The 25,483-nt window shown below is 36.6% G+C and overlaps 1 protein-coding gene across 1 annotated transcript in view; it reads left to right on the top strand.

Moving 5' to 3' along the window:
• The window catches only part of LOC150078402 (uncharacterized protein C6orf163 homolog), a 48,687-nt gene that overhangs the window by 14,077 nt on the left and 9,127 nt on the right, over window positions 1-25,483 (top strand). The window contains exon 2 of the mRNA XM_090384553.1: window positions 12,222-12,421. Coding sequence (XP_090240679.1) covers window positions 12,222-12,421 — 200 coding nt within the window. The remainder of the gene's footprint in view (window positions 1-12,221; window positions 12,422-25,483) is intronic.

Here is a 25,483-nt window from a genome sequence, read left to right as displayed (position 1 = left end):
AGAATGAGTACAGAGAAAGGCAACAAGACTGGTGAGCGGAACAAATCGGTGCTCTTATGAAGAAAGGCTTAAGTTGTGCAAATTGCAGCGTCTTGAGACTAGGCACCTGCGAGGCAATCTGATTCATCTGATCTGGTCCATTGTTGTTTTCAATATTTATTAATGACATTAATGAAGGCATATGAGCACAGAAAGGGGAACTATAGGAAATTTTGGAATTTGTGAAAGAAATGAAATAGGTGAAAGACTTGTGGAATTTGTAGAATCTAGAGGAATGTCAGTAATGAACACTTTTTTCAAGAAAAGGGTGAACAGAAAGTGTACATGGAAGAGGCCAAATGGATTAATAACTAATGAAATTGACTTCATCCTGACTAACAGAAGATATATCGTGAATGATGTTACTGTCCTGAACAAGATAAATGTTGTAAGTGATCACAGAATGGTAAGATGCACACTTGATATATATGTAAGAAAAGAAAGGAAAAAAACTGACTCGAGTAAATAATACAAAGGTCTCTGAGATAACAGAAGAGGAGAAAAAGCAGTATGTACTGGAACTTAAGAACAAGTTTGAGCTTCTGCAGACTGTTCAGGACCAAGATATCGACAAGGAAGATTGCAACTTTCTGAAAGTGATATGGAAACCTATAGGGAAAAAGAAATCCAAAGAAGAAAAAATCAGTCAAGAAACACTTGTCATGATGAACTGAAGACGACAAATGAAGAGCAAGAAAAATACTGACAGGGAGGAAATTGAGTATACTGAGTTATGCAAAGCCATTAGAAAGAGACTCAGAGAGAACACAAGAAAAGTAGAACAAGCTTTAAGGGAAAACAAAGGATTTAAATCAGCAGTCATGAGCAGTAATACAGAAAGACAAATGATACTGAAACTGAAGAATAGCGATGATGTATTTATGAATAGCAGAGAAAGCATATTACTGCTCCCCCAAGATCATCCTGCATGTGTGGCTTTTGTGCAGTGGTTTCTCCAAGAAAGTGTTCAAGACTTGAATTTTCTAGCCTATGTTTTGTTCATGGATGAGGCTTATTTCAAATAGCAGAGGACTACTGTAAAGAGTTATACAAGGAGCGAGGGAATGATGCCAGCAGTGGGGAAGATGGATCACAAATTAGTAACACATACAACGTACCTGATATCCTTCCTGATGAGGTAGAACATGCGTTGAAGAAAATGAAGAATCAGAAAGCTCCGAGGGAAGATGAAGTTACCGTAGAGTTGTTAAAATTGGGAGGAAGAGACACGACACAAAAACTGGCAAGACTCTTCACAAAATGCATTAGAAAAGGTGTGACGCCTAAGGAGTGAAATAATGAAATCATAGTTTTGCTGCATAAGAAAGGGGATAAATCAGAAATTGGAAATTATAGACCAATTAGCTTGTTATCCCACATCTACAAGTTGTTCACAAGGGTCATTACTAACAGATTTGAAAGAATACTTGATGAGAATCAACCGAAAGAGTAAGCTGGCTTTAGGACAGGATTCTCAACTATGGATCACCTTCACGTAATGCCACAGCTAATGGAGAAAGCAAATTAATATAAAACACCATTATGCCTGGCATTTGTGGATTATGAAAAAGCATTTGACTCCATATAGCATAAGGCAATGTTTCAGGCACTGCAAAGACAAGGCATAGATACCCCATATATTATTACTATTTTGAAGGAAATATATGAGAATGCTTCCTCCATTATCAGACTAGACAAAGACAGTAATAAGTTTAAAACTGAGAAAGGAGTTCGACAAGGAGACACAATATCTCCGAAGTTGTTTACTGCTGCCCTTGAGGAAGCTTTCAGAAGATTAGACTGGTCGCAGAAAAGAGTCAATGTGAATGGAGAGTACATAAACCATTTACAATTTGCAGATTACATTGTGGTCATAAGCCACAATCCCAAAGAATTAGAGGAAAATCTTAACGAGTTATGCAGAGTTAGTAAGGATTTTGGACTAAAGATGAATATGGCTAAAACAAAAGTAATGATGAACAAGTATGCCACAGAAAGGGATATAATGATTGAAGGAGCAGTAATTGAAAAAGTGGAGTCATATACTTATCTGGGACAAGTCATTAGCTGCAATAATGATAAATGGATGGAAGTCAAGAGAAGAATAAATTTTGGATGAATAGCATTCAGGAAATATAGTCACATACTGAGGAGCAATATCCCAATTTGTCTGAAACGTAAAATAATGAACTAATGTATACTCCCCACTATGACTTATGGAAGTGAAACTTGGGCACTCACCAAAAGAATGGAAGAGAAGCTGAGAACTACACAGTGAAGAATGGAACGAATTATATTGGGAATCAGACTGTTAGATAAGAAGAGAAACACATGGCTTAGGCAGCAAACTCAAATAAAGGACATTCTTATCAAAACTAAAGAACTAAAATGGTCATGGCAGGACACATAGCTCAAAGACACGATGACAGATGGACTAAGAAAATAACAGAATGGTACCCAAGAGGAGCTAAGAGAAAACCTGGAAGACAACAACAGAGATCAGATGAAATTTATGAGTTTGTGGGTAGTAAATGAATGGCCATTGCACAAAAAAGTAGGAACTGGAAAGGCCTTCATCCTGCAGTGGATTGAAAATGGCTGATGATGATGATGAGGTGTACTGTCTAAATTTTCAGATGATACAAAGGTTGGCAGGGTGGTTAATGACAGTATTCAGAATATGCCACTGCAACGTCTATAGAAATTGAGCAGATTTGGCTGAGTAGTGGCAACTGAAGTTTAACAAAGACTTGGAAAAATGCAAGGTACTATATATAGGTAGCAGTAATCCTAGCATAACATACCAACTGTGTGGTGCCACATTCAAGGTACTTCTACTTTCCCACTTGAGGATGCGTTGTTTTGGTTCTCACTCACGATTGATAAATTACCCGTATCCAAAATTTGCATTGTCTCTTCGCTGAAAACTTTTCTTGAATGCTAATATGACTACACTATTTCAGTTGAAGCAGTCATTATTTCAGCTGCGTAAGAAATATTATTCTCCTGATTTGTTGTGACTCTATTGAGAAGCTTGTTGATCTTTTTAATCTGTGAAAGAGCTTGCTATTTCTTCCTACATCAATCTTAGATATGAAATTTGGCATGAGGATTTTTTTTATTCTAATTTGGTAAAAATAAAAGCTGCACATTTTGAACTTGATGCCTGTTCATCTCATTTTTTAAGATTTCGGAATACCGTTATTAGTCCAATGGGCATGTTTCACTTCATTAGTCTAATGGGCATCTGTGGTGCCATTAGTTTAACTTCACCCTTTTTGTGTGTTCAAACAATCTTGTGAAGGTTGCTTTGATGTATTTGTGCAAGTCAAATGTTCTTACTGCTTTATTTAACAATATTTAACAAAATAATTTATAACAATTTTGTTCTGATGTACTTATGTGTTATTCCTATTCCAAAGAAAGCTAAACCTTTGTCCATAAACAGGGTGTCTCAAAAATATTGTTACAAATGTTTAGGGGATTTCTTTTTTTTTTTTTTTTTTTAGGAGCATTAGCAACTAAGGCCATATTGCTCCGGTGCGGTGGTCATTCCCTGACCTTTCCGCATCCTCCGTATTTGGTGGTGACGGGCTCGAACCCCGGTCTAATCAAGAAGCGTGTGCTACGCACTGCTGCTCCTTCCCACCTGGCTACGGAGGCGCCTGTGTTTAGGGGAGGGTAGGTAACATCTAAAGGAGTGTGAATTGCATAGGAACCCATAACCAGAAACGTCACCGTAAGTCGGTAGATGGCGCTGTTCATCAATTCGCGAGAGGAAAAATTTCTGGTTTACTCATTCAAGCAGTAGTCGCCGCACGAAGAGCATGCATTGATATACGAACTGTGAGCTGGTAGACATGCACCTAGTGTATGGATTAGCAGAGGGCAATGGACGAGCCGCTCAACGAATTTATGGAGAACTCTTCCCAGACAGCCATGTACCGGACCACTGTTTGTTTGCGCATGTCCATCAAAATTTGTGCGATTATGGGTCATTTAGAGGTAACAGGAGTAGTGCGGGCAGACCACGTCCAACGCGAACTCCCACCATGGTAGAAAGTGTGCTGAATGCCGTCCAGAATAATCCTACTACCAGCACACGTGCCATTGCCTCTGCCTTAGGAGTGTCTCGTTGCAGTGTACAGCATGTCTGGCAGATGATTCCTTACACCTCTTTCATCTCCAAAGGGTTCAGTTACTGCTCCCCAAGATCATCCTGCATGTGTGGCTTTTCTGCAGTGGTTTCTCCAAGAAAGTGTTCAAGACTTGAATTTTCTAGCCTATGTTTTGTTCATGGATGAGGCTTATTTCAGTCAGGAAGGCTTATTCAATCAGCACAATGCTCATGTTTGGGCTTACGACAACCCACACAGTGTGTGCCCCCATGCGGCACAACATCGCTTCGCAATAAATGTGTGTGCAGGTATGGTCGGTGACTGCTTAGTTGGATCATACCTGTTACCATCCCACACGAACTCCGCTAAATATCAGATCTTTCTTGAACAAGTTCTACCAGGGTTACTTGACGATGTTCGAGCAAATATGAGACGCAACATTTGCTTTCAACATGACGGGGCGCCTGCCCATTATGGAAGGTGTGTTCGTGACCGTTTGAACACTGGTTTTGGGCGTCGATGGATTGGCCGTGGTGGACCCGTTGCCGGGCCCACATACTCACCTGATTTATCGAGCCTTGATTTCTTTCTGTGGGGGGCCCTCAAATCTATCGTGTATGAATCACCTGTGGAGACGGAAATGGATCTTGTGGCGGGACTTGTCTGCACTGCTGCTACTGTCAAAGAAACTCCAGATGTGTTCAACCATGTCCGCCAATCCATGCTGCGTCGGTGTCACGCATGCATTGCGTCTCATGGTGGAACCTTCAAGCATCTGTTGTAACATCGTGAAATGCATCCATCTCGTACTCCATTGTTAATATTATGTCAAATAAATGTTTGTCACTAATTACTGTCTTGTGTCATTTCTGCTTCTTGTGCCTCTGCTACTACTTTCCCGTGACGTTTCCGGTAATGGGTTCTTTTTTTTTTTTTTTTTTTTGGTTTTTAGGAGCATTAGCAACTAAGGCCCTATTGCTCCAGGATATGCGGTGGTCATTCCCTGACCTTTCCGCATGCTCCGTATTTGGTGGGGTTATGGGTTCCTATGCGATTCACATTCCTTTAGATGTTACCTACCTCCCCTAAACGTTTGTACCAATATTTTTGAGACACCCTGTATATGTCTTTCATCCAGTATTAATGGACATAGGTTGGCATATATATATTTTTTTAGCTAAGAAATTTTATTTCTAACAAAGCTAAAGCTAATTGAAAACTTTACAAACATAACTGTATAGCCAGTTATGTTTGTGAATATTTTAACAATGGGCTTGCAGTTTTTCCGACTTTCCACCCAGTAAATTTGATCGGTCACAGAAGTGACATCATCCGCAGATTCCACCACAGGTGCTTCCCATACTCACACTACTAGTAGTGTGATTAGAGCACATGACATATTTTTCGTGACCGGTATGATATCTCAAGTCGGGGGTGGACAGATGGGGCTTATCCATGCTTTTAGTGAATGTGTAAAATGTTCCTAGGTCTATCTAAAAAAAAAGCTTAAAAACCTGGTCGTCATCCCTCCCCTTACGATGATAACTGGATACAATAATGTCTGGAGTTCTAACTTTTTAGAATTCTTGAATAGTATGACATCACAATCATACTTCCTGCAGTAAGTATGATTCCAACAATACAAATATTTGTCAACAATTTACTTTTCTCGTCTCGCATTTTAATTACATTCCATTGTTAGGTGCCTCTAACAGCTGCGTATGTCGCTTCAACTACAAAGATCAGTACTTCAATCGACGCTCTTTTCCAGAGATATTTAAATACATTGCAATCACAAGTATACATCCCTTACTTTAGTTATCATAAATCCATTCTATCTTGTCTTCCAGAAATTATGTAAATTTATGAATGATCAATAAAATATTTAAAATAAAAAAGCTCTTTTATTCGTAATGAATATATACAAATCAAAATACCTAAAAGAAACGGAAAGGATGTTTCATCTTCGTAAGAAAGTTGCGCATGCTCGGCACACGCGCAACTTTTTTATTCGTCTTTTTTTTAACAATTAGGGAAATATAATGGATACATTTTTTTCATGATAAAATTTTAATATTGCAAATAAAAAAATAACATGGAATATTTCCCATATCACAAATAACATAAAAACTATCACAAAACATTCCATAACATAAAAACAAATATTACATAAAAAAACAAACTTTTTAGAAAAAGTACACAAAAATCACAGATTACATGAAAAAAAATTAATACACAAATATTCAAGAAAATTTTATTCTAAAAATTGCCATATACAATTTACTTCTTTATTAATATTTGTTGTCGATCTTCTGCTTTGCTCAATAGTTAAGCAATGATTACAGAGGAATTATTTGAAGTAATGATCTGGATCAAGCCTGAAGCAATAGTTTTCCATTTAGATATATGGTCATCATAATCTGTAATGTGTTTAATTGTCAACATTGATTCATTCATTCACTCAATATTATTCATTACGCTGCAAGCTTGCTCAGCTTCAGCAGTGCTAATCGCAATGGTTTCAAAGATGTTTCTGGCTTTCTTAATTGAAAAGGGGGAATTTCACTCGATTTTAAAGATAAACTGTCTTTAACAAAATCTCTAAAATCATTAATTTTTATTTCACATTTTATCAGTAAACATTTTTTATTTGGTTTTCACCGTCGGGCCACAGAGATGAAAGTTCTTTCATATTCGACGATTTCCGGTAGCATATGTTTAAAATTTCTTTCAATGGTATCATTATTTTCTTGAATTTATTTAATTTAAAATCAGTCTCTGTTGCATCAATAACTTATCCTTTAAAGATAAAACAATGCATTTAATAACTTGTCACAAGGTAATTTTTTAAATGTGTTCTTACTTTCGAATTTGATTCCTTCAAATTCTTTCCAATTCAACATGTTCTCAATTTTAGCTTCATAATTTCCTTCAGAATTTTTCAAATTAGCAATAGCATTGATAGTTCGCATAATTAATTTATCTGCTTTTACCATAGTGAATCTGTAAAGCTTCTGAAAGGTAAGAGAGCTCCTTGCAGGATGTCGATCATTAGTGCTAAATGGTTACGAAATTCCAGAATATTTAACTTCTGATTTAAAATGTTTGCACAAAGCGGGATAATTCCTCCAACCGGCAATTACCGTCTGCAAGCTACATTGTGGCCCAAACACATGACCGATCTTTATAGTTTCCACATCAAGTTCTTTAGCAATCATCCTTAATTCGTGCTGGTTTTTTTGGAGATTGGTGATATGCATACAGTTTGTTTTTTTTAATTATTGCCTGTATGCCATTAAAGTTTAGAACATTTTCTACAAAGTGAAAGCCACAACGAAGTTTCAAAATCTGCCAACATTTCATCTTCGTAAAGTTTATATAATATTTTAGTTGCCTCAATCCCCCCTACGTTGCTACTTTCACTAGTTCTTTGAATACTGTGCAAAATGTTGGAATCACTCAGATATTCGGCTACTGTGACCATGTAAACATAGATGGAGAAATTTATTGGAAGGTGTGGATCACTCACTTCTCCGAAAAACATATGCCCGTTTGTCGGAGTAGAGAGGAAACCACAACACAGGTTGACCACAGGCTATAATCAGTGTCGAGAATCTTCTTAATCCTCTGACTGGCTATGGAAAGCATATTGACTAGCACAACTTCTCGGTATGTGACTGCATAGATTTTACGGACACCACTAACATTGTGAAACGGTAATCCCTTTCACCCTTAATTCGCACTTTCTAATTACCTAAAGAACAATGCATACAAAATTGTCTCTCCTAATCCGTTCGTTACATGGAAATTTTCTTCATTCAACAGAAACAATTTTAAATGTAATTACCAAGAGGAATTCAAAAAAATTTGCTATAAAGAAGTTGGTTAAACAGAGGTCAGACTGTAATTAAAATCAAAAATGAAGCAATTTTAAAATACATAACTGATTGATTGCACCATTAAAATGCTGGGGATGGGGCCCTGCTCGCCCCACCGTAGTTTCGGCTCTGGATACTCAATAATTGCATTCAGGATTTCATTTGTAAAATAAATGATTGTTTCAACAATGGGCCCACGAATTTTCAAAAAAAATAAAATAAATAAATAACAATGGGCTCTCGAGAGCCCACTATAGCTCACTGTGTATAGTATAATACATGTAACATAAACTTGATGACATAGCACTGTAGTAGGAATCTGCTAGCTTAGTATAGTATTGGCAATTAATCAGTTAAATTTATAAATCCTTTTAATTTTTATTGTTAATTAAATTGTATTTAAATGTAAATTATGCCCCAGACAAGAGCAGCAAAGCAACTTGCACAAAGTAGTGAAAGTGCTGTGATTTGTAGGAGAACCGAAGGGGATGATTCTCCAATGCATCACAGTCTAAAAAAATGTGCATAATGCATGTTTGCGGATCTCTCTCTCAAACAGTACATGATCTAGCCATGGAGGATGTCTTTGTGTGTGTTAGGTGCAGAGAATGTGAAGAAATTAGGTTCCAACTCAGTGTTTTGATGGGCATCTATGAGAGTTTGAAGAGTCAGGTGGATGCCCTTGAAGGAATTAAAATGGGGGTGGGGGCATCAAGTTCTCAGCTGCCCAACTCAATGCCAGAACTCACTCTTATGCTGTTTGTTGTTTGTTATTTGGTTTTTAAGAGCATTAGCAACTAAGGCCATATTGCTCCAGAATATGCGGTGGTCATTCCCTGACCTTTCCGTATCCTCCGTATTTGGTGGTGACGGGCTCGAACCCCGGTCTAATCAAGAAGAGTGTGCTACGCACTGCTGCTCCTTCCCACCTGGCTACGGAGGCGCTCCCACTCTTATGCACCAGGCAACACAGTGGCAACCTTCAGGGCAGACTGCTCTGGTCCCACTGGAGCTAGTTATTGTTGGTGACTCAATTGTCAGGGAAACAGGAAATATATTGTGCAAAAAGGATAGGTGGACCAAGGTATGTCTACCAGGGGCAAAAGTTGATGATGTTGTACAGCAGATATCATCTTTTAAGGGACAAGGGTGATATCGTTGTACACGTTGGCACTAAAGACATTAAGTGTACAATGATCTGCGGATTTACTAAGCAATGTTGAAAAAAAGTCGCAAGTTAGAGTTAAATTTGAAAGTGTTTGCAATTCTGCCCAGACACGATAAGAGGGAGTATATGATGAGAGCCTTGTCAATCAATTTGGCCCTGGAGAGATGGTGCAGGGCTCATGGGGTAGAATTTTTCTCAGCCTGGTCTGTGCTTGTTAACAGGAGAGATTGCTTCTACAGGGTTTGGATACACTTAAGAAGCAATGTTAGGTGGGTTAGAAAACTGTTAGCTTGGGGGTGGGATTCACAGACTAATAGATTAACAGTAGCAGCAAGCAGAGGTGGAAATGATTGTTGCACTGCTTCTATTGGAATGAGCAGCAGCCTGGAAAGCAAGTTGCTGAGGATTTCAAGAACTTCTGGGAGTCATCATTCAACAAGTAAATACATAGTTAGGGTAACTAAGAATAAGAACAGGTGCATGTATACTTGCATGTACACCAATGCTAGGAGTATAGTAAATTAATTCGATGAATTTGAAGTGCTGGTCAAGACATTAAAGGCAGATATTGTTAATATCAGAAACATGGTGCCACTCAGATATAAGGGATGCAGAATTGGAATTTGGGGAGTACAATGTGTACAGAATGGATAGGAAGGGAGGAGGGGTTATGCTGTTAGTTAAGAAACACTTAAAATCTAAGGAGGTGCATCCAGTTGACATAGATGGACAGTGCAATGTTGTCAGTTTGGTGTGATATAAGCACGGGGAAAGCAAAAATAATGGCAGGAGTTTGTTATAGGCCTAAGGACTCTGATGAGTACAATGAACAATTATACAGAGAAATAGAGTAGGCCAGTAAATCAGAGTGTCTTATAATGGGGGATTTTAACTTCCGAGATATTGACTGGAACAGCTCTACATACTTCTTAAAATGAGGCCCCCAGATCTTTATACAGTACTCAAGGTGTGGCCTGACCATTGCCTTATACAAGGGGATAATCACCTCCTTATCCCTGCTAGAAAAATTCCTGTATATCATTGACAAGACACCATGAGCTACTTTTGCAGACCGTCTGCACTGCTCAGAAAACTTCATATCTGCCTGCACAATTACCCTCAGGTCCTTTTCATTCTCTATCACTGTCAGTGTGATACCCCAGAGTTGATACGTTACTCTGGGGTTACTGCTTCCCATATGTAGTACTTTACATTTGTCAATGTTAAACTTCATTTGCCACCTCTCAGCCCATCTTCTCAACTTTACTAGATCCTGTTACAGCAGCGTACTGTCATTAGTATATCAATATTGATACACTCTGATATCAATACTCTCTGATCACTGCCACCTAGTGGTTCCTTTATCCGAACATTCCTAATGTATGAAGATTCACTGCTAATAATCAGATTAAGAATATTGCTTTCTCTTTTTACTTCATTAATGTGTGGTGTAGAAAACAGTAATCCAGTAAATACAGAAAACTTGCTGCTGCATGAGTGACCAAGCCACAAGTTCCAATCAAGTTTATTGCTAGTGGGAAGCTGAGTTTCTCAGATTGTTTGAAACTATTCAGTTGGATATTCACAATATAGCAATTCCACAACGAAATATGCTCTGGTTGATAGCATCTAAAGCAGATCACAGTTATAAACTTCTTTTTCTCATTATTTCTTCCAGTTTTGGTTTGATGTATCAGAACTAGGATAGTACTATAAAAAGCTGGATTGATATTATCAGGCATATTTGACACATCATTCAACAGTTTAATCCAGCAGCTCTGGCATGGCATCTGACAGGAGCCTTTTAAAATATAATACTCTCTTGTTACCCTTTAATTAATTATTAAAAATCTGAAATTATTTCTAACTTCCTAAATATAATCAAACTTTTACTGCAACATTTCTTGAATTCTTTCTTAGGGTTTTCACTGAGTAATTAAATGCAAGCACCTATCAGGTACTGCACACAGTTTGTGTAACTTTTTCAATTTGCATGAATAGTACCATGTGAACTGACTTTGCTATGAAAATTTGAAGCCTATGTTTGTTTAATATTCAAGATTAATGGCCTATCCACTCCCACAAGTTAAGAAAACATCTACAGTCACACAGGAGTTGCTTTTGAAAGATGTTATTGTTTTCACATAATAAAGATGCAGAAAATGCAATACAATATTCATTCAAGATAGACGTTGCACTACAGGAAGAAAAGTAAATAGGTATCATATGTCATGTATCGTAAAGCAAGCCAAATTTGAAATAAAATTTTGAAAAAAATATGAAAATTGAAGTACAGAATTATATGTACGTGTATTTTAAAAAAAAAATTTTAGAAGCATTTGTACATATAATCAGCAGAAATATGTGCAAAAACAAGCAAATGTTAAAAACAATCTTTTCAAATGTAAAATGGTTCAAAATAATAGATTTGACTATATTTTTTACTAATATGGTTTTTTTAATTTTCATAAGAATTAATACTTTTTCTGATTTTTTGAAAAATAACAAGTGATAAAAAAAAATCCATATAAGTATTACAATCTTTTAAGAAAAGCTGAAATATTGGTCAATAACATGGACAATTCAAAAATGCCCAAAAGTTTTTTTCTAGCAATTACAAAAAAACACCCTCTTCCTGCATAATTTTGCAAAAACTTTCAAAAGAAGTTTTTGCTTGATGAAGCAGTAACATCAATTACTGGGACTTTTGTTTCATTCAGTAAACTTTCATGTGTGAAAATAATGTTTAAAAATATGAAATTATTATAGCTTGCAAGTAATAATTAATTTCATATTGCTGTGCATGCACAATTCTCTTTATATATTTTCTGGTTTAATATAAGCAGCTTATCCAATTTGTAACAAACCAATCAACAATCAGTTTTGATTGATGACTGGTTTGTTATAAAAGAACAAATAATTTAATACATTAAACTGATTATTTTTTCTTTTCTCACATGCTTAGAGAAAAATATTTTTAGAAATATAAATAAGAAACCTTTTTGTATCGTGGTTAAGGTGCTGAAGACAGTGGTTCTCAAAATGAATCTTTAAAGAATATGCAGTTGGAAAGGATTATTCAGAAATCAGGAGAAAGGTTATGGGATGAAGCAGAAGGAATTAAAAATCAAACTGTTGATCAAGTTCTTCAGATTATAAAAGGTGAACATGCAGTTGCAATTCGAAACCTCCTCAGAAGTTTTGATAAAGTTCTTCAGGTAGGACAGGACTAAATGCCAGTTTCCCCAATTACAGTAAAACTTTTACCCAAATGTCTATAACTCAAAATTTTGTTAACTCAAAGTAAATTATTTTCCTAACCAAAGTCTCTATAATCACTCCCATTTTGTTTCTTTTCTACATAATAGTTAAAATATATATATAACGTCTTCCCAGTCTATAAGGGATGGATTAAAAAGATGATGGGAGACTAGAAGGCTGGTGAGTTTGACTTATGCAGTTGGCAAGAACATGGAGTCTGGTTAAGGAAACAATACAAGACCAGATTAATAAAAATGTAATCCTAAAGTGATCAAAGCATAGGTTTGTGAAAGAGACATTTTGCCTGACAAGCCTGGTTAATTACTATGAGGAAGTCATAAAACAGCTGGATGCCATAAGCTGCTTTAACATTATATATCTGGAGTTTGGTAAAACTTCTGATATGGCTCAGCATCATAGGTAAAGGGAATGGATATCGTTTTTGCAAAGGGGATTGTAATGAACTCAGACCTTAAGCCTTTCTTGGTAAGAGCACCCTTTGTTCCCCTTCTCTGAACTTGGTCTAGCAACTCTACATCTTTCCTAAAATGAGGCTTCCAGACCTGTACACAGTACTCAAGGTGTGGCCTGACCACTGCTTTATACAAAGGGAAAATCACCTTCTTATCCCTGCTAGCAAAATTCTTGTTTATCATTGACAAGACCTCATCAACTGCTCTGGTAGCCTGTCTTCACCACTCAGAAAACTTCATATCTGACTGCACAATTACCCCCAAGTCTTTTTCATTCTCCACTACACTGACTGTAGTACCACACAGTTGGTACATTTCTCTGGGGTTATTGCTACCCATGTGCGGTACTTTGCATTTGTCAATGTTAAACTTCAGTTTCCACTTCTCAGCCCATCTGCTCAACTTTTCTAGATCCTGTTGCAGTGGCATACTGCCATTACCAACTCTGCCAGCCTTTGTATCATCTGCAAACTTTGACATTGTCTGATATACCTTCATCAATTTCATTGATAAATATACAAAACAACGATGGGCCGAACACTGAACCCAGGGTAAGGATCCACTAATAACATTAGTCCACAAGGAGCAGTGTCCATTGATTACCACTCTGTCTTCTCCCACTCAACCAGCCTTTTATCTATTGTAGCAAATTACCATTAATGCCATACTGCTCCAATTTGTACAGTAGTCTTCAGTGTGCAACAGTATCAAAAACTTTCCTGAAACCAAGAGTATGATTTCAAATTTATTTTTTGCATCCAGTTCTTTGTGACCACATCATAGTATCCAATCATATTGGTCAGACAAGACTTTGCCTTAACAAACCCATGCTGTGTCTAAATTATTACTGCAGTCCTGTCTAGATGATCCTGCAATGCTTCTTTAACCAGTGACTCCATTATTTTCCCCGGAACAGAAGTTAAACCAATAGGTCTGTAATTACTCGTGCCACCCTTTGACTCCCCTTTGTGAATTGGAGATACATTTGCACATATCTAGTCCATGAGCACCTCCACTGAGTCCAAGGATGATCTCATTATTATGGCTAAGGGTTTGCTTAGTTCCTTTGCAGCCTCCTTTAATATAACTGGATAGATCCCATGCACCTGGGGTGGATGGGATCTATCCAGTTATACAGTTCAGTTATTACAAAATTGTTTAGCTCCCTGTTAGAGTATAAAATGCTTCTGTCCTCTACTTTCCTACAGAACCTCTACTTCCCCTACACTTCCCTGTGTGTGTGTGTGTGTGTGTGTGTGTGTGTGTGTGTGTGTGTGTGTGTGTGTGTGTGTGTGTGTGTGTGTGTGTGTGTGTGTGTGTGTGTGTGTGTAGATGCAAAATACTCATTCAGTTTGTCTGCTCTCTGAGCAGTTTCATCAACTGTCGCACCATCGATATCAAGTGAACCAATCTGATTCATCCTCTTCCTTTTAGAGTTTATATAAGTAAAGAAGTCTTGACTGTTTTTCTTTGCATCCTTTGCCACAGATTTCTCGTAATCTGCCTTCGCTTGCATAACCTCCTTTGTGACTTGATTACAGACTAGATTATATCTGCCATAGGCTTCTGTGTTGCCTGATAATTTATATGCATCTCATGCATTTTTCTTCTCTGCCACAAGTCTCATTAGTTCATCTGACATTCATTTGGGTATAAACCTTGAACAGTATTTCTTAGTTGCTATGAAAAGCATAGTATCCAGTTCCAAGATTAATTCCTTAATGCTTCCCATTTAGAATTTGCTGTTGATAACATCATCAGTTGGCCACTGTATAACATTTAAAAATTGTCTGAGACCACTGTAGCCACCTTTATGAAAGCAAAAACCCTTCTCTTTACCCTTGATGGTAGTTACATCTTTAAGTAAATTCCACATCAGTACACTCTGATCACTGCCACCTAGCGGTTCCTTTATTTGCAGATTCTTAACTCATGAATAATCACTGCTGATAATTAGATCAAGAGTGTTACTCCCTCTGGTTGCCTTTCGAACATGATACTGTAGAAAACTGTCATCCAGTAAATCCACAAGTCTTGCTAGTGTGCAAGTGACCAATCTACAAGTTGTAGTGAATATCTGGAAAGTTAAAATCCCCCATTATAAGACATTCTGATTTACTGGTCCACTCTATTTCTCTGCACAATTATTCGTTGTATTCATCAGAGCCATTAGGCCTGTAACACACTCCTACTCTCATTTTCCTTTTCCCAGTGTTTATGTCTCATCGAACTGACTCAACATTGCACTGTCCACCCATGTCAACTGGATGCACTTCCTTAGATTTTATGTGTTTCTTAACTAAAAGCCTAACTCTTCCTTCCTGCCCTGCTTATATCTGTGTGACACCATGTCTCTGATATCCCAACAAAATCTGCCTTCGATGTCTTGACCAGCAACTCAAATTCATCAAATTTATTTACTATACTCCTGGCACTGATGTACATGTAAGTATACATGCACCTGTTCTTACTCTTAGTTTCCCTAACGCAGCCCATCTATTTACTTGTTTCATAATGGTTCCTTGCAGTTCTTGAAATTCCTAGCAACTTGCTTTCCAGGCTGCTGCTCATTCTAATAGAAACAGTGCAAGAATCACTTCCACCTCTGCCTGCAGCTACTGTTAATATACTAGTCTGTGAATCCCCTCCCAAGCTAGCAGTTTTCCAACCCACCTAACATTGCCTCGATTGCATCAGCAAATATTCTTGCACCCTTTCTATTTAAAGATAATTCTGGTAATGGGAAGTGATTAGAAAGGTAATGATAAAGGCCACTAATATTTTATACTGATTAAAATTATTGTACAAGATTTAGACCAAATTGGATGTCAGATGAACTGATGAGCTTAGTGGCTGAGAAAAAAAATTTATGGGATGATTATAATTTGTCAGGGGGGATACAGAGTCCTACATTAAGTAAAAACTAGTGTACAGTCAAGTTACTGAAGCTAAACAGATTATGAAAAATCCTTGCCTAACAATGCAAAGAAAAGCAGAAAGGAATTCTTTGCATGAGTTAACACTGGAAAAAAGGGGTGAATTACATTGGTCTACTGGATATGAATGGTATGATTACTGATGTTCCAGTAGAGATTGCTAATAAACTGAATAAATATTTTGCATCCACATTTACACTTGAAGTTTTTAGATATTGAGTTAGCAAAAGTTTATCTAACTGGATATGAACAGTATGACTATTAATGATGCAGTACAGACTGCTGATAAACGATAAATATTTTGCATCTACATATATACATTTAATATGACATCCACACATGAAGATTTTAGAAATGGGTCTGGCAGAAGTATAACACTGCTTTGTTGTTAAATGATATTATAATAACAGAAAGTAGGCAAGTCTAGAAAAACTGGTGCAGCTAAAATTGAACAAAACACCCATGGAACCTATCCAATTATATTAAAAGAAAGAAATAGGTAGATCTTTGGCGACAACCCCGGGGGCTCACATCTGGTGAGTATGGGCTTGGCAAACCCAGGGTCCTGAGCTGGATATCATCATTCTTCTCTTTCTTGGTGATTCTTTTCTACTTCTCTCTCTCTCTCAGGGGGTAACTTGGGAATTTTTTTTTTTGGCTGGTGCAACATAAGCCTCAGGCTTCCTTGTACCATATGGCTAATAAAATAATAATAATAATAATAATAATAATGAGAGCATCCTTAGATTCAGGAAAAGTACATGTAAATTGCAGATGTGCAAATGTATCACCTATTTACACAGGGTGGTCAAAGGGAACCACCACACAGGTCTGTAGTTATCTGAAGCAGATAACTACAGACCTGTCAGTTTAAGCTCTCTGCCAGGAAAAATAATAGAATAGAATCATTAGTTAAGGAATAATGAAAAGATCATCTTGATAGGAATGGAGTCATAAGGTAATTACAGAAAGAATTTGTGAAAGGGAGATCATGCCTCACAAATCTGAGTTGTGACTATGAGGTTGTCACAAAGAAACTGGATGAAAGAATAATTTTGACATCATCAATTAGATTTCAGTAAAGTCTTTGATATTGTACCACAACATTTTTCGTTGTATAAATTGGAGTAATGTGGCATCAGGGGAGGAAAGTTACTGCTATTGATAATGGAATGGTTAGAAACAAAGAGTGGTTATAAATGGCCACTGCTTTTCGTGGACTAATGTGATAAGTGGAATTCCACAGAGGTCAGTGCTGGGGCCCTTACTGTTTTTAATATTTGTTAATGATATTGATATACGTATTTCAAGTTTGATATATAACTTGCAGAAGTGAATACAGTGGTTAACGATAATAATCAAGGTATATTACTTCAAGAGATCTAGATAAACTAAGCAGATGGACTATAAAATGGCAGTCAATGTTTAACAGGGATAAATGCAAGGAGCTGCATTGGGGTAGCAATAATCCCAGGTAGTACTGAACTCTTAAATAGTGCAGCATGAAAAAGATTTAGGGGTAACTTTACAGTCTGACATGAAATTTTCTGAGCAGTGCAAATACGCTGCTAAAACAGAAAAATTTAAAATCCACATGCACATTTTAAATTTTGTGGGCGTAATAGTTTTTAAAACTGGAAAATTGAAGAGGCAAATAGTTTTTATTATATCTTTGTATTATATAATATAAAGATAATTATATAACATATTTATATTATATGCCTAAAATATATTTTCAGTAGAATATATAATTTAGTCAATTTTCAGTAGAATTAATAATTTAGTTTTTTTCCTTCTTTTTTTAAAATAAATATTTAATTTTTATTTAAAAAAAAAAAATTACATACAGCAAATAATGCAGTCCATTAAGATAAGAAATATCAGTATACTCCAAGCAGTACTTAAAAAAAAAAAAAAAAAACCATAAACCTTTACACTTGTTAGGTGTAGCACCACCATTTTTTTTTACAACTACGGGTCCACCACTGAAGGGACAAACATCACTGTTGGAAAAGTACAGTGCTAAAAATTTTAAGAAGTAATAAAAGGAATATGTATCACAGAACACTTTTTAACTATCTTGTAGAGCTAGGCAGAGAATGGAGTGACATTATCTCAAAAATGACCATACTGTTTTAGAAAGAATGCAATTTTAGAGGAGAGAAAGAAAACAGAATAGCCATATGAAAATTAAATCCCATTGTCAGAACTATGTGTTATAAATTTAAGAAATAGATATGTTTTGAAGTAATTTTCATTAACTACTTGAACTCTCAACATATGTTGATTAGCATTAGAAGTGGAAAACAATACAAGGATGCAAGCTTATATATATAGCATTAAACAGGAAAAAAAAAAAAAAAAAAAAACATCATCTAAATATCCTCTTTATCTTTCCTTAAATTTATTCAAACCAGTGACCTCCACACCTGAGGGGGAAGTTTGTTCCAACAAACAGTTGCTGAAAGCAGTCCTGCAATCATCCTCTTTCAATTTAAATTTGTCACTTTTTGTATGTTGGCTGAGGTGTAGAGGTGCCATTAGCATTTTTTAACTGTCTATTCAAATCATCACCAGAATAGGTGAATAAACATGCTAAACAGGTCTCTTTGCAGGTGTCTAGTTTCCTGATGCAATTTACAGAACTCATGTCTTTCTTAGTAAGAGTGCCCTTATGTGCTCTTTTCTGACCCATTCCAAGAGATCCATATCCTTCATAAAATGAGAATTCCATACCTGTAGGCAGTACTCAAGACACATCCTGGGCATTGCCTTATACAATGGTATAATGACTGCTGTGCCCCTGTTGATGAAGTTCCTGTATATCATTGACAAAACCCCATGAGCTCTCCTAGCACTTGTCTACACTCAGAGAAGTTCATGTTGAATTATGCAATTATAAATTTTTTTTTATTCTGTACCACCATGAGTGTGATAAGACCCAGTTGGTGTGTTACTCTGGGTCCTAGTAAGTAGTAGGCAAATCTGAATTGCCACTTCTCAGCCCATCTGTCTAATTTTTTCTATTCTTGATTCCTATCATTAACCACCTTGCCAAAATTTGTATCCACTGCAAACTTAGACATTAAGCTTGATAATGCTTAATCAGTATTATTAATAAACATTGAAAACAGTAAGGGGCCCAGCATGGAACTCTGAGAAACTACTAATAATATTAGTCCAAGAAGAAAAGTGACCATTAATAACCACTCACTTGCTTCTGCCACTCAGCTATCATTTTATCCATAGTAGTAACTTGTCTCTAATACTATGCTGTTCCAATTTGTTCAGCACTAATTCATGTGGAATAATTAAGTATATTTTGCATCTAGTTCCTTTGTTATTGCATCATAATAGCTAATAAGATTAGGCAGGTGAGATCTTCCATTAGCAAATCCATGCTGTGATTTCCATATAACTTCATTCCTGTAAAGATGATCCTGCAGCATTACTTTAACAAATGACTTCATTATTTTCTTGGAATGGAAGCCAAGCTTACAGGTCTGTATTTACTCACCTTGCCCTTTGATCCCCCTCTTTCAATAGGAGAGACATTTTTACATCTCCAGTCTGTGGGGACCTCCCTCAAAGTAATTAAAGCACTTGGGGGTGACCCCCAATGAAGAAGAAAGTTCTTCCATTTTATTCTCAGATATTACAAAATCATTTAGTTCTGAGTTATATTGTGGTATACTTTTGGTGTTTCTATCTCTAAAAGCTTATTCTAGCCTGGAATGTAGAGGCAAAATATTCATTGTTTATTAGCATTCAAAACAGGTTTATCAATAATTATACCACTCATATTTAATTGGCCAATGTGGTTTTTCCTTTCCTTCCAGTTAACACAAGCAACAAATTCTTTTCTACTTTTCTTCACATTCTTAGGTAAAGTCTTCTCATAATCTGTTTAGCTTGCCTAACCCCTTTAGTCACTTGATCGCAGAATAGTTTGTTCTTACTGTACGTTTCTATGTCTCGTGCTAATTTTCATCATCTCATATATTTTCTTCTCTGTCACCAGTTTCATCAGTTCGTCTGTGTTCCATTTAGGTCTAAACCTTGAACAATATCTTTTAGTTGGTATAAAGAGCTTAAAAGCTTCTATGATTCCCCCCTTCCCCGAATGCCTCCCACTTAGAATTTTCTGTTGGTCCCAAAACAAGGAATTTAAAAACTAAGACCATTGTACTTTCCTTGATGAAAGCAAAAATCACTTGTCTTTACCCTTGACAATAGTTTAAGTAGATCCCATATCAGTATGTTATGATCACTGCACCTAGCAGTTTCTTTATTTTATCTGATTGATCTGAATGCATGAAGAGTTACTGCTGATAGTTGGATCAAGGATACTGCTGATAGTTGGATCAAGGATACTGCTTTCTTTTGTTGCCTCTTTAACAAAAGTTTTGTTAAAGAGGCTGCTGCAAAATTTTTGCTACTTTGAGTGACCAACCAACAAGTTCTGGTCAATATCTGAAAACTTAAAATACCCCATTATAAGACATTTTGATTTACCAGCCCAACCTATTTTTATCTGTAGTTGTTCACTGCACTTGTTAGTCATTTGGCCTTTAGCAGGTCCTGAACTCATTCCTTTTTACCATTCTCATTTTAATGTCACAACAGACTGATTCAAAATTGCAATGGCCACCCACATGAACTGGGTATACTGTCTTAGATTCTATGTGCTTCAGAACCAAGAGTATAATTTCCCCCTCCTGTTTGCCTTCCTATATGTCCTCTGTGAGAGTGTAATTTTGTCATTTGTTACTCGTTTGGGAAGGGGGAATCTAAGTTCGATTTCTGTTAACGTCTGGAGGAATTTCTAAAGTCGTCTCCAATTGAGACTGTAGTTAGCCAATCTCAGGTGGAAGGAGTAGGATTTCCCCCCCCCCAAGTTATTTTTGGTTTTTCAGCCTGCACAATATAAAACTCAGATCATGAACACACATTTTCACACACAATACACTTATACAGATATAAGTTACACTTTTTTTTTATGAAAACCCCAAACACGAAAGGTATCAAAACCTATAGTACTTAGTACCGTGCATGGGTTGAAGGAGAAGTATTGGGGGGAGGGGGATGCCGGAAACTTTGCTCTAGAGACTAAACATGGGTTTCACCACTTCAAGCCTCCAATAAGCAAAGTGGTGGTATTTCACCGGTTGATGAAAGTCATCTACTTGGGAGCCATTAACATAATTATTATTATTTTTTTTTATTAAAGATGGTTCTTCCTGTACACATTGTACTCACCATATTCAGTTTCAGCCTCCCTGATAGCTGAGCGCCAGCACTATGTTTCTAATATCCCTACAATGTCCACATTTGATGCCTTAACCAGTACGTCTAATTTTTTTACTATATGCCTAGCATTAGTGTACTAGCAAGCATGTATGCACCTGATTTTTTTTCTTAGTAACCCTACACAGCCCATATATTTCATCCATTGAGGATGCCCAGCAGGCCTTGTAATCTCCAATATCTTGCTTTCCAGATGCTGTATATCCAAATAGTAGTAATGCAAGAACCACTTTCACCTCTGCTTGTGGCTGCTATTAACCTATTAGTCTGTATATTCTCCCCCCACTTCCAGCTATCTGAGTCACCTAACACTGTTATGATAGCATCAGCAAATATTCCTGTGCCCCTTCTTTTTAAGTGTATTTCCATCCAATATATATATTATTAGTACAACTGCATTAATATTATATAACTGAATTTTAAGACAGTGAAGTTTGTATACATTAGGCATCATTATTATAACATCCAGGCCACACCTAGAGTACCATGTACAGGTCTGGAGGCCTCATTTTAGGAAGGACGTAGAGTTGCTAGAACGAGTACAAAGAAGGGCAACAAGATTGGTGAGGGGGAACAAAAGGGTGCTCTTACCAAGAAAGGCTTAAGTTCTGCAAATTGCAGTGCCTGGAGCCTGTGAGGTGATCTGATTGAGGTGTATAAGGCCTTGAATGGGTTGAACAAGCTGAATACTAATGGGATTCTTCCTCTTGCTCAGATTAATAACTTGAGGGGGGGCATAGATTCAAATTGAGGAAAAACAGTTGTAGAATAGATGTGCAGAAATTTGTCCTTAGCCAGCGGGTGGTTGATTGGTGGAACAGACTTCCATCTTTTGTTGGAAGTTGATAGCCTAAATAAATTTAAGGCTGAGCTGGACAGGCATTTGGAACGAATGGAGGGGTGAAAGGGAGGGGTTTTTTTGGCTGATGCTGCATAAGCTTGCTTTCTTGCATTGTATGCCTCTACTAATGCTGATGTCATGTGAAATTTTTAATGAGTTGACCTCCTTTTTTACTTTGAATAAATAACAATCCTCATTAGAGAAAGCTGCTGTAACTTTATGTCAGTTGAGTAACACCACACAGGCAGCACCATATCAAAGCCATTTGTTCTAACATTGATGGGCAGATAGGTATGCAGAAGTATAAGAGCTGATGACTTATTTACACAATATGAGAGATGCCAAAATGTGTACTAAAATTTTACGGCAGAAAACCTGAACTTATGAAAAATTAAAACTGACATTGCTGGTGCAATTGCATCCTTACTACGTAATTGAATTTTTAAGACAAACAACTTTGTTGTATACATTAGGTATCATTATTATAACCAATGAGAGGCAAAACAGCTTTGAAATGTTGCTGTCTCGGTGGTACCCACCTGAGAATAAGTAATAGCAGACTGCTCTAAAGGGGAAGTGTTACTTATTCAAAATATAAGAGGATGGCAACTCATTGCAAAGGTTTTCACAATATGAGATGTTATAATAATGATGCCTAATGTACACAAACTTCGACTTGTCTTAAAAATTTAACTATATAATAATGATGCAATTGCACAACAGTGTCATAGTTTGAGGCTTTCTGCCTTAAAATTTTATTAGTGTATCCCACTCTTGCCCATTAACAAGCACAGACCCCACTAAGAACAATTCTTCCCCATGAGCCTTGCACAGCTTTCTAGGGCCAAATTGATTGATAAGGCTCTCATCATGTACTCCCTCCTATTTTGAAGCAGTATAACTTCTTTGTAGTCATTAACTACTTGTCCAAGCTTCATATCATCACACTTTTTTGCCTTCTCCTGTACACCTCTGTACACCTTCTCCTGTATTATGGCATCTATCAGATAACACTTTTTAAAATTTTTATTTTTTTAAAATTTGTAAATGTTCTTTCTTATTCTTCTGGAAATTTTCTTCTTATAAAGTATTTTATGTTATCGTTTCAATATACTTTGAATTACAAGAAATCAGTTTTTCCTTTTGGATGCAACAGCATCTATGTTTCTCATACTCCACTCCATATGCACAAGTTTTTATAAGACACAAGCAAGAGTTGTCTAATCTTCTGTACAGCTTTGGTTGTGCTAGCTTCACAGAAATGAAATGCAAACAACTGACTGAAGCACAGACCAGTTGTTTTTCCCCAGACAGCTGACTGAAGCAAAGACCAATTGCAATTCCCTAGATTGAACCTATGCCACTCAAGTTGCATAGTTTCAATCTAAAAATCAATTTTTTATAATTAAAACAGAAAAGGAATGACACAATGCAAGTTTGTTCCATTTAGGGCACAAGTCACAGCGGGGGTGGCTCTAGCACCAATTTCCTGAGGCGCAGGTGAGATCCTTCCTGTAATCCTAACTTGCTCTAGCTTATATAATAACCTATGATGCTGAGCCATATCAGAAGTTTTACCAAACTCCAGATATATAATGTTAAAGCAGCTTATGGCATCCAGCTGTTTTATGACCTCCTCATAATAATTAACCAGATTTGTCAGGCAAAATGTCTCCTTCACAAACCTATGCTTTGATCGCTTTAGGATTACATTTTATTGAACTGGTCTTGTATGTTTCCTTAACCAGACTCCATGTTCTTGCCAACTGCATAAGTCAAACTCACCAGTCTTCTAGTCATCTTTTTAATCCATCCCTTATAGACTGGGAAGGCGTTAATGCTTCTCCAATACAAGGTGATCATCTCAGAATGTAATGATAGCTCAATAACATTTGTAATGGTTTGATGCACTCGTGTTGCATTTTTCAGTATCACTGGATGTACGTTGCCTCTGGGCCTTTCCCTCCCTCAGCCCCAGTAGTTTTCCTGATAAACACCCCTCCAAAATCATTGTATCACTTAGTTTACAGCAATGAGACTCACATTTGTTGATTTTCCTTAGTTTGGTCATGTTTTTTGTAGATTGTTGCAAAATAATTGTTCAATTCTGTTACTTTGGCTGGATTATCTGATTCCACTTCTTTGATCTTGGAAGGGGTTATCTAATTTACTCTTTTTTTTTTTTTTTTTTTTTGTATATGCATATGAGTAGAATTACTTGTCCCCAATACTTAGCTCCCTTTTCTAGAGATTTCTCAAAGTCGGCTTTCACTCTTTTCATTCCATCAGTGATTTTGTTACAAATATTTGTGTTGTGTAATAGTCTATTAAATACTTCATGCTTTTTTCCCTTTTGCTCAATTAATCCTCTTGCTCTCTCGCCATCCATTTTTAAAATCTTTCTTTTGCCATCTTCCCCCCACTAGAACAAATGTGTTTGTGGTGTCCAAAATAATTTCCTTAAACATTTCCCATAATGCATTTGTGTCCACCATACAGTTGTTACCCCATTAACAGAACCCAAGAAACACCTTAATCTATGCCATAGTCCCTCCCACTTGGAATTGAAGCCCACACTTTTCCCTTAGATTACCAAAATTTTATGATATTATGTTCACTGCCCATCACAGCTCTTGCACTGTGATATAACTTGGAGTTTTGATGAGAACTAGGTTATGGATATTAGTATTCCCTGTACCGTCTCTGACACTTTGGTATAAATAACAGTCATTGGCAGTCCATAAGAGGTAAATTAAAGTCACCCACAAGCCTCTTCTACTCTTTTGCCCATTCAAATTGCTTAAGGAGATTTTTTTTTTTTTTTTTTTTGCATACACAGAGCTTACACTCTGTGTATGCTCTTACTTGCAAAGGCATGCATTAGGCTGGTGTAAAGTGCACAGAAATGGCTAGTACTAATTGCCCTTGAAAATGTACTTACTGTGCAAATCTACTAATTGTATTTTTATTAATTTTGTGTCCTTTAAAGTTATTTGCTATATATATATATATATATATATATATAAACTTAAGTGAGAATAATGATTAAAATATAATAAAAATAAATAAAAATGCCAGCAGCATGGCAAGACAGAAGAGCAAAAATTGTGAAATTATATGTAAGGATCAAACCAACAGGGAGGGAAGAGAATAAAATTATTGCAGCAGAAACTCTCGAAGATAATTTAGAAAGCCCAAATACAAAGATAATAAAAAATAATCAATTAAATTTTGAATGGCCAATTAAATGAAATTTAATGGCACCCCCTCTGATGGGCACCAGGTCCAAATTTATGTGAAATATCACTGGCAGAGATGTGAACAACTAAAATAAAATAAAATAAAATAAAACAAAAACAGAAATAGACTGACCATTATGCCCCATCTCAACAGAGGGCCACAAGGCCAATAATGGTCAGGGAACCACTGCATTTCGATCGCTAGACAAATCGCCGCAAAGGC

This window comes from Mastigoproctus giganteus, chromosome 11 (genome assembly GCF_048544385.1).
Source record: "Mastigoproctus giganteus isolate SK-2022 chromosome 11, ASM4854438v1, whole genome shotgun sequence".
NCBI classification, from domain to species: Eukaryota; Metazoa; Arthropoda; class Arachnida; order Uropygi; family Thelyphonidae; genus Mastigoproctus; species Mastigoproctus giganteus.
This window is presented reverse-complemented; position numbering and strand designations above follow the sequence as displayed.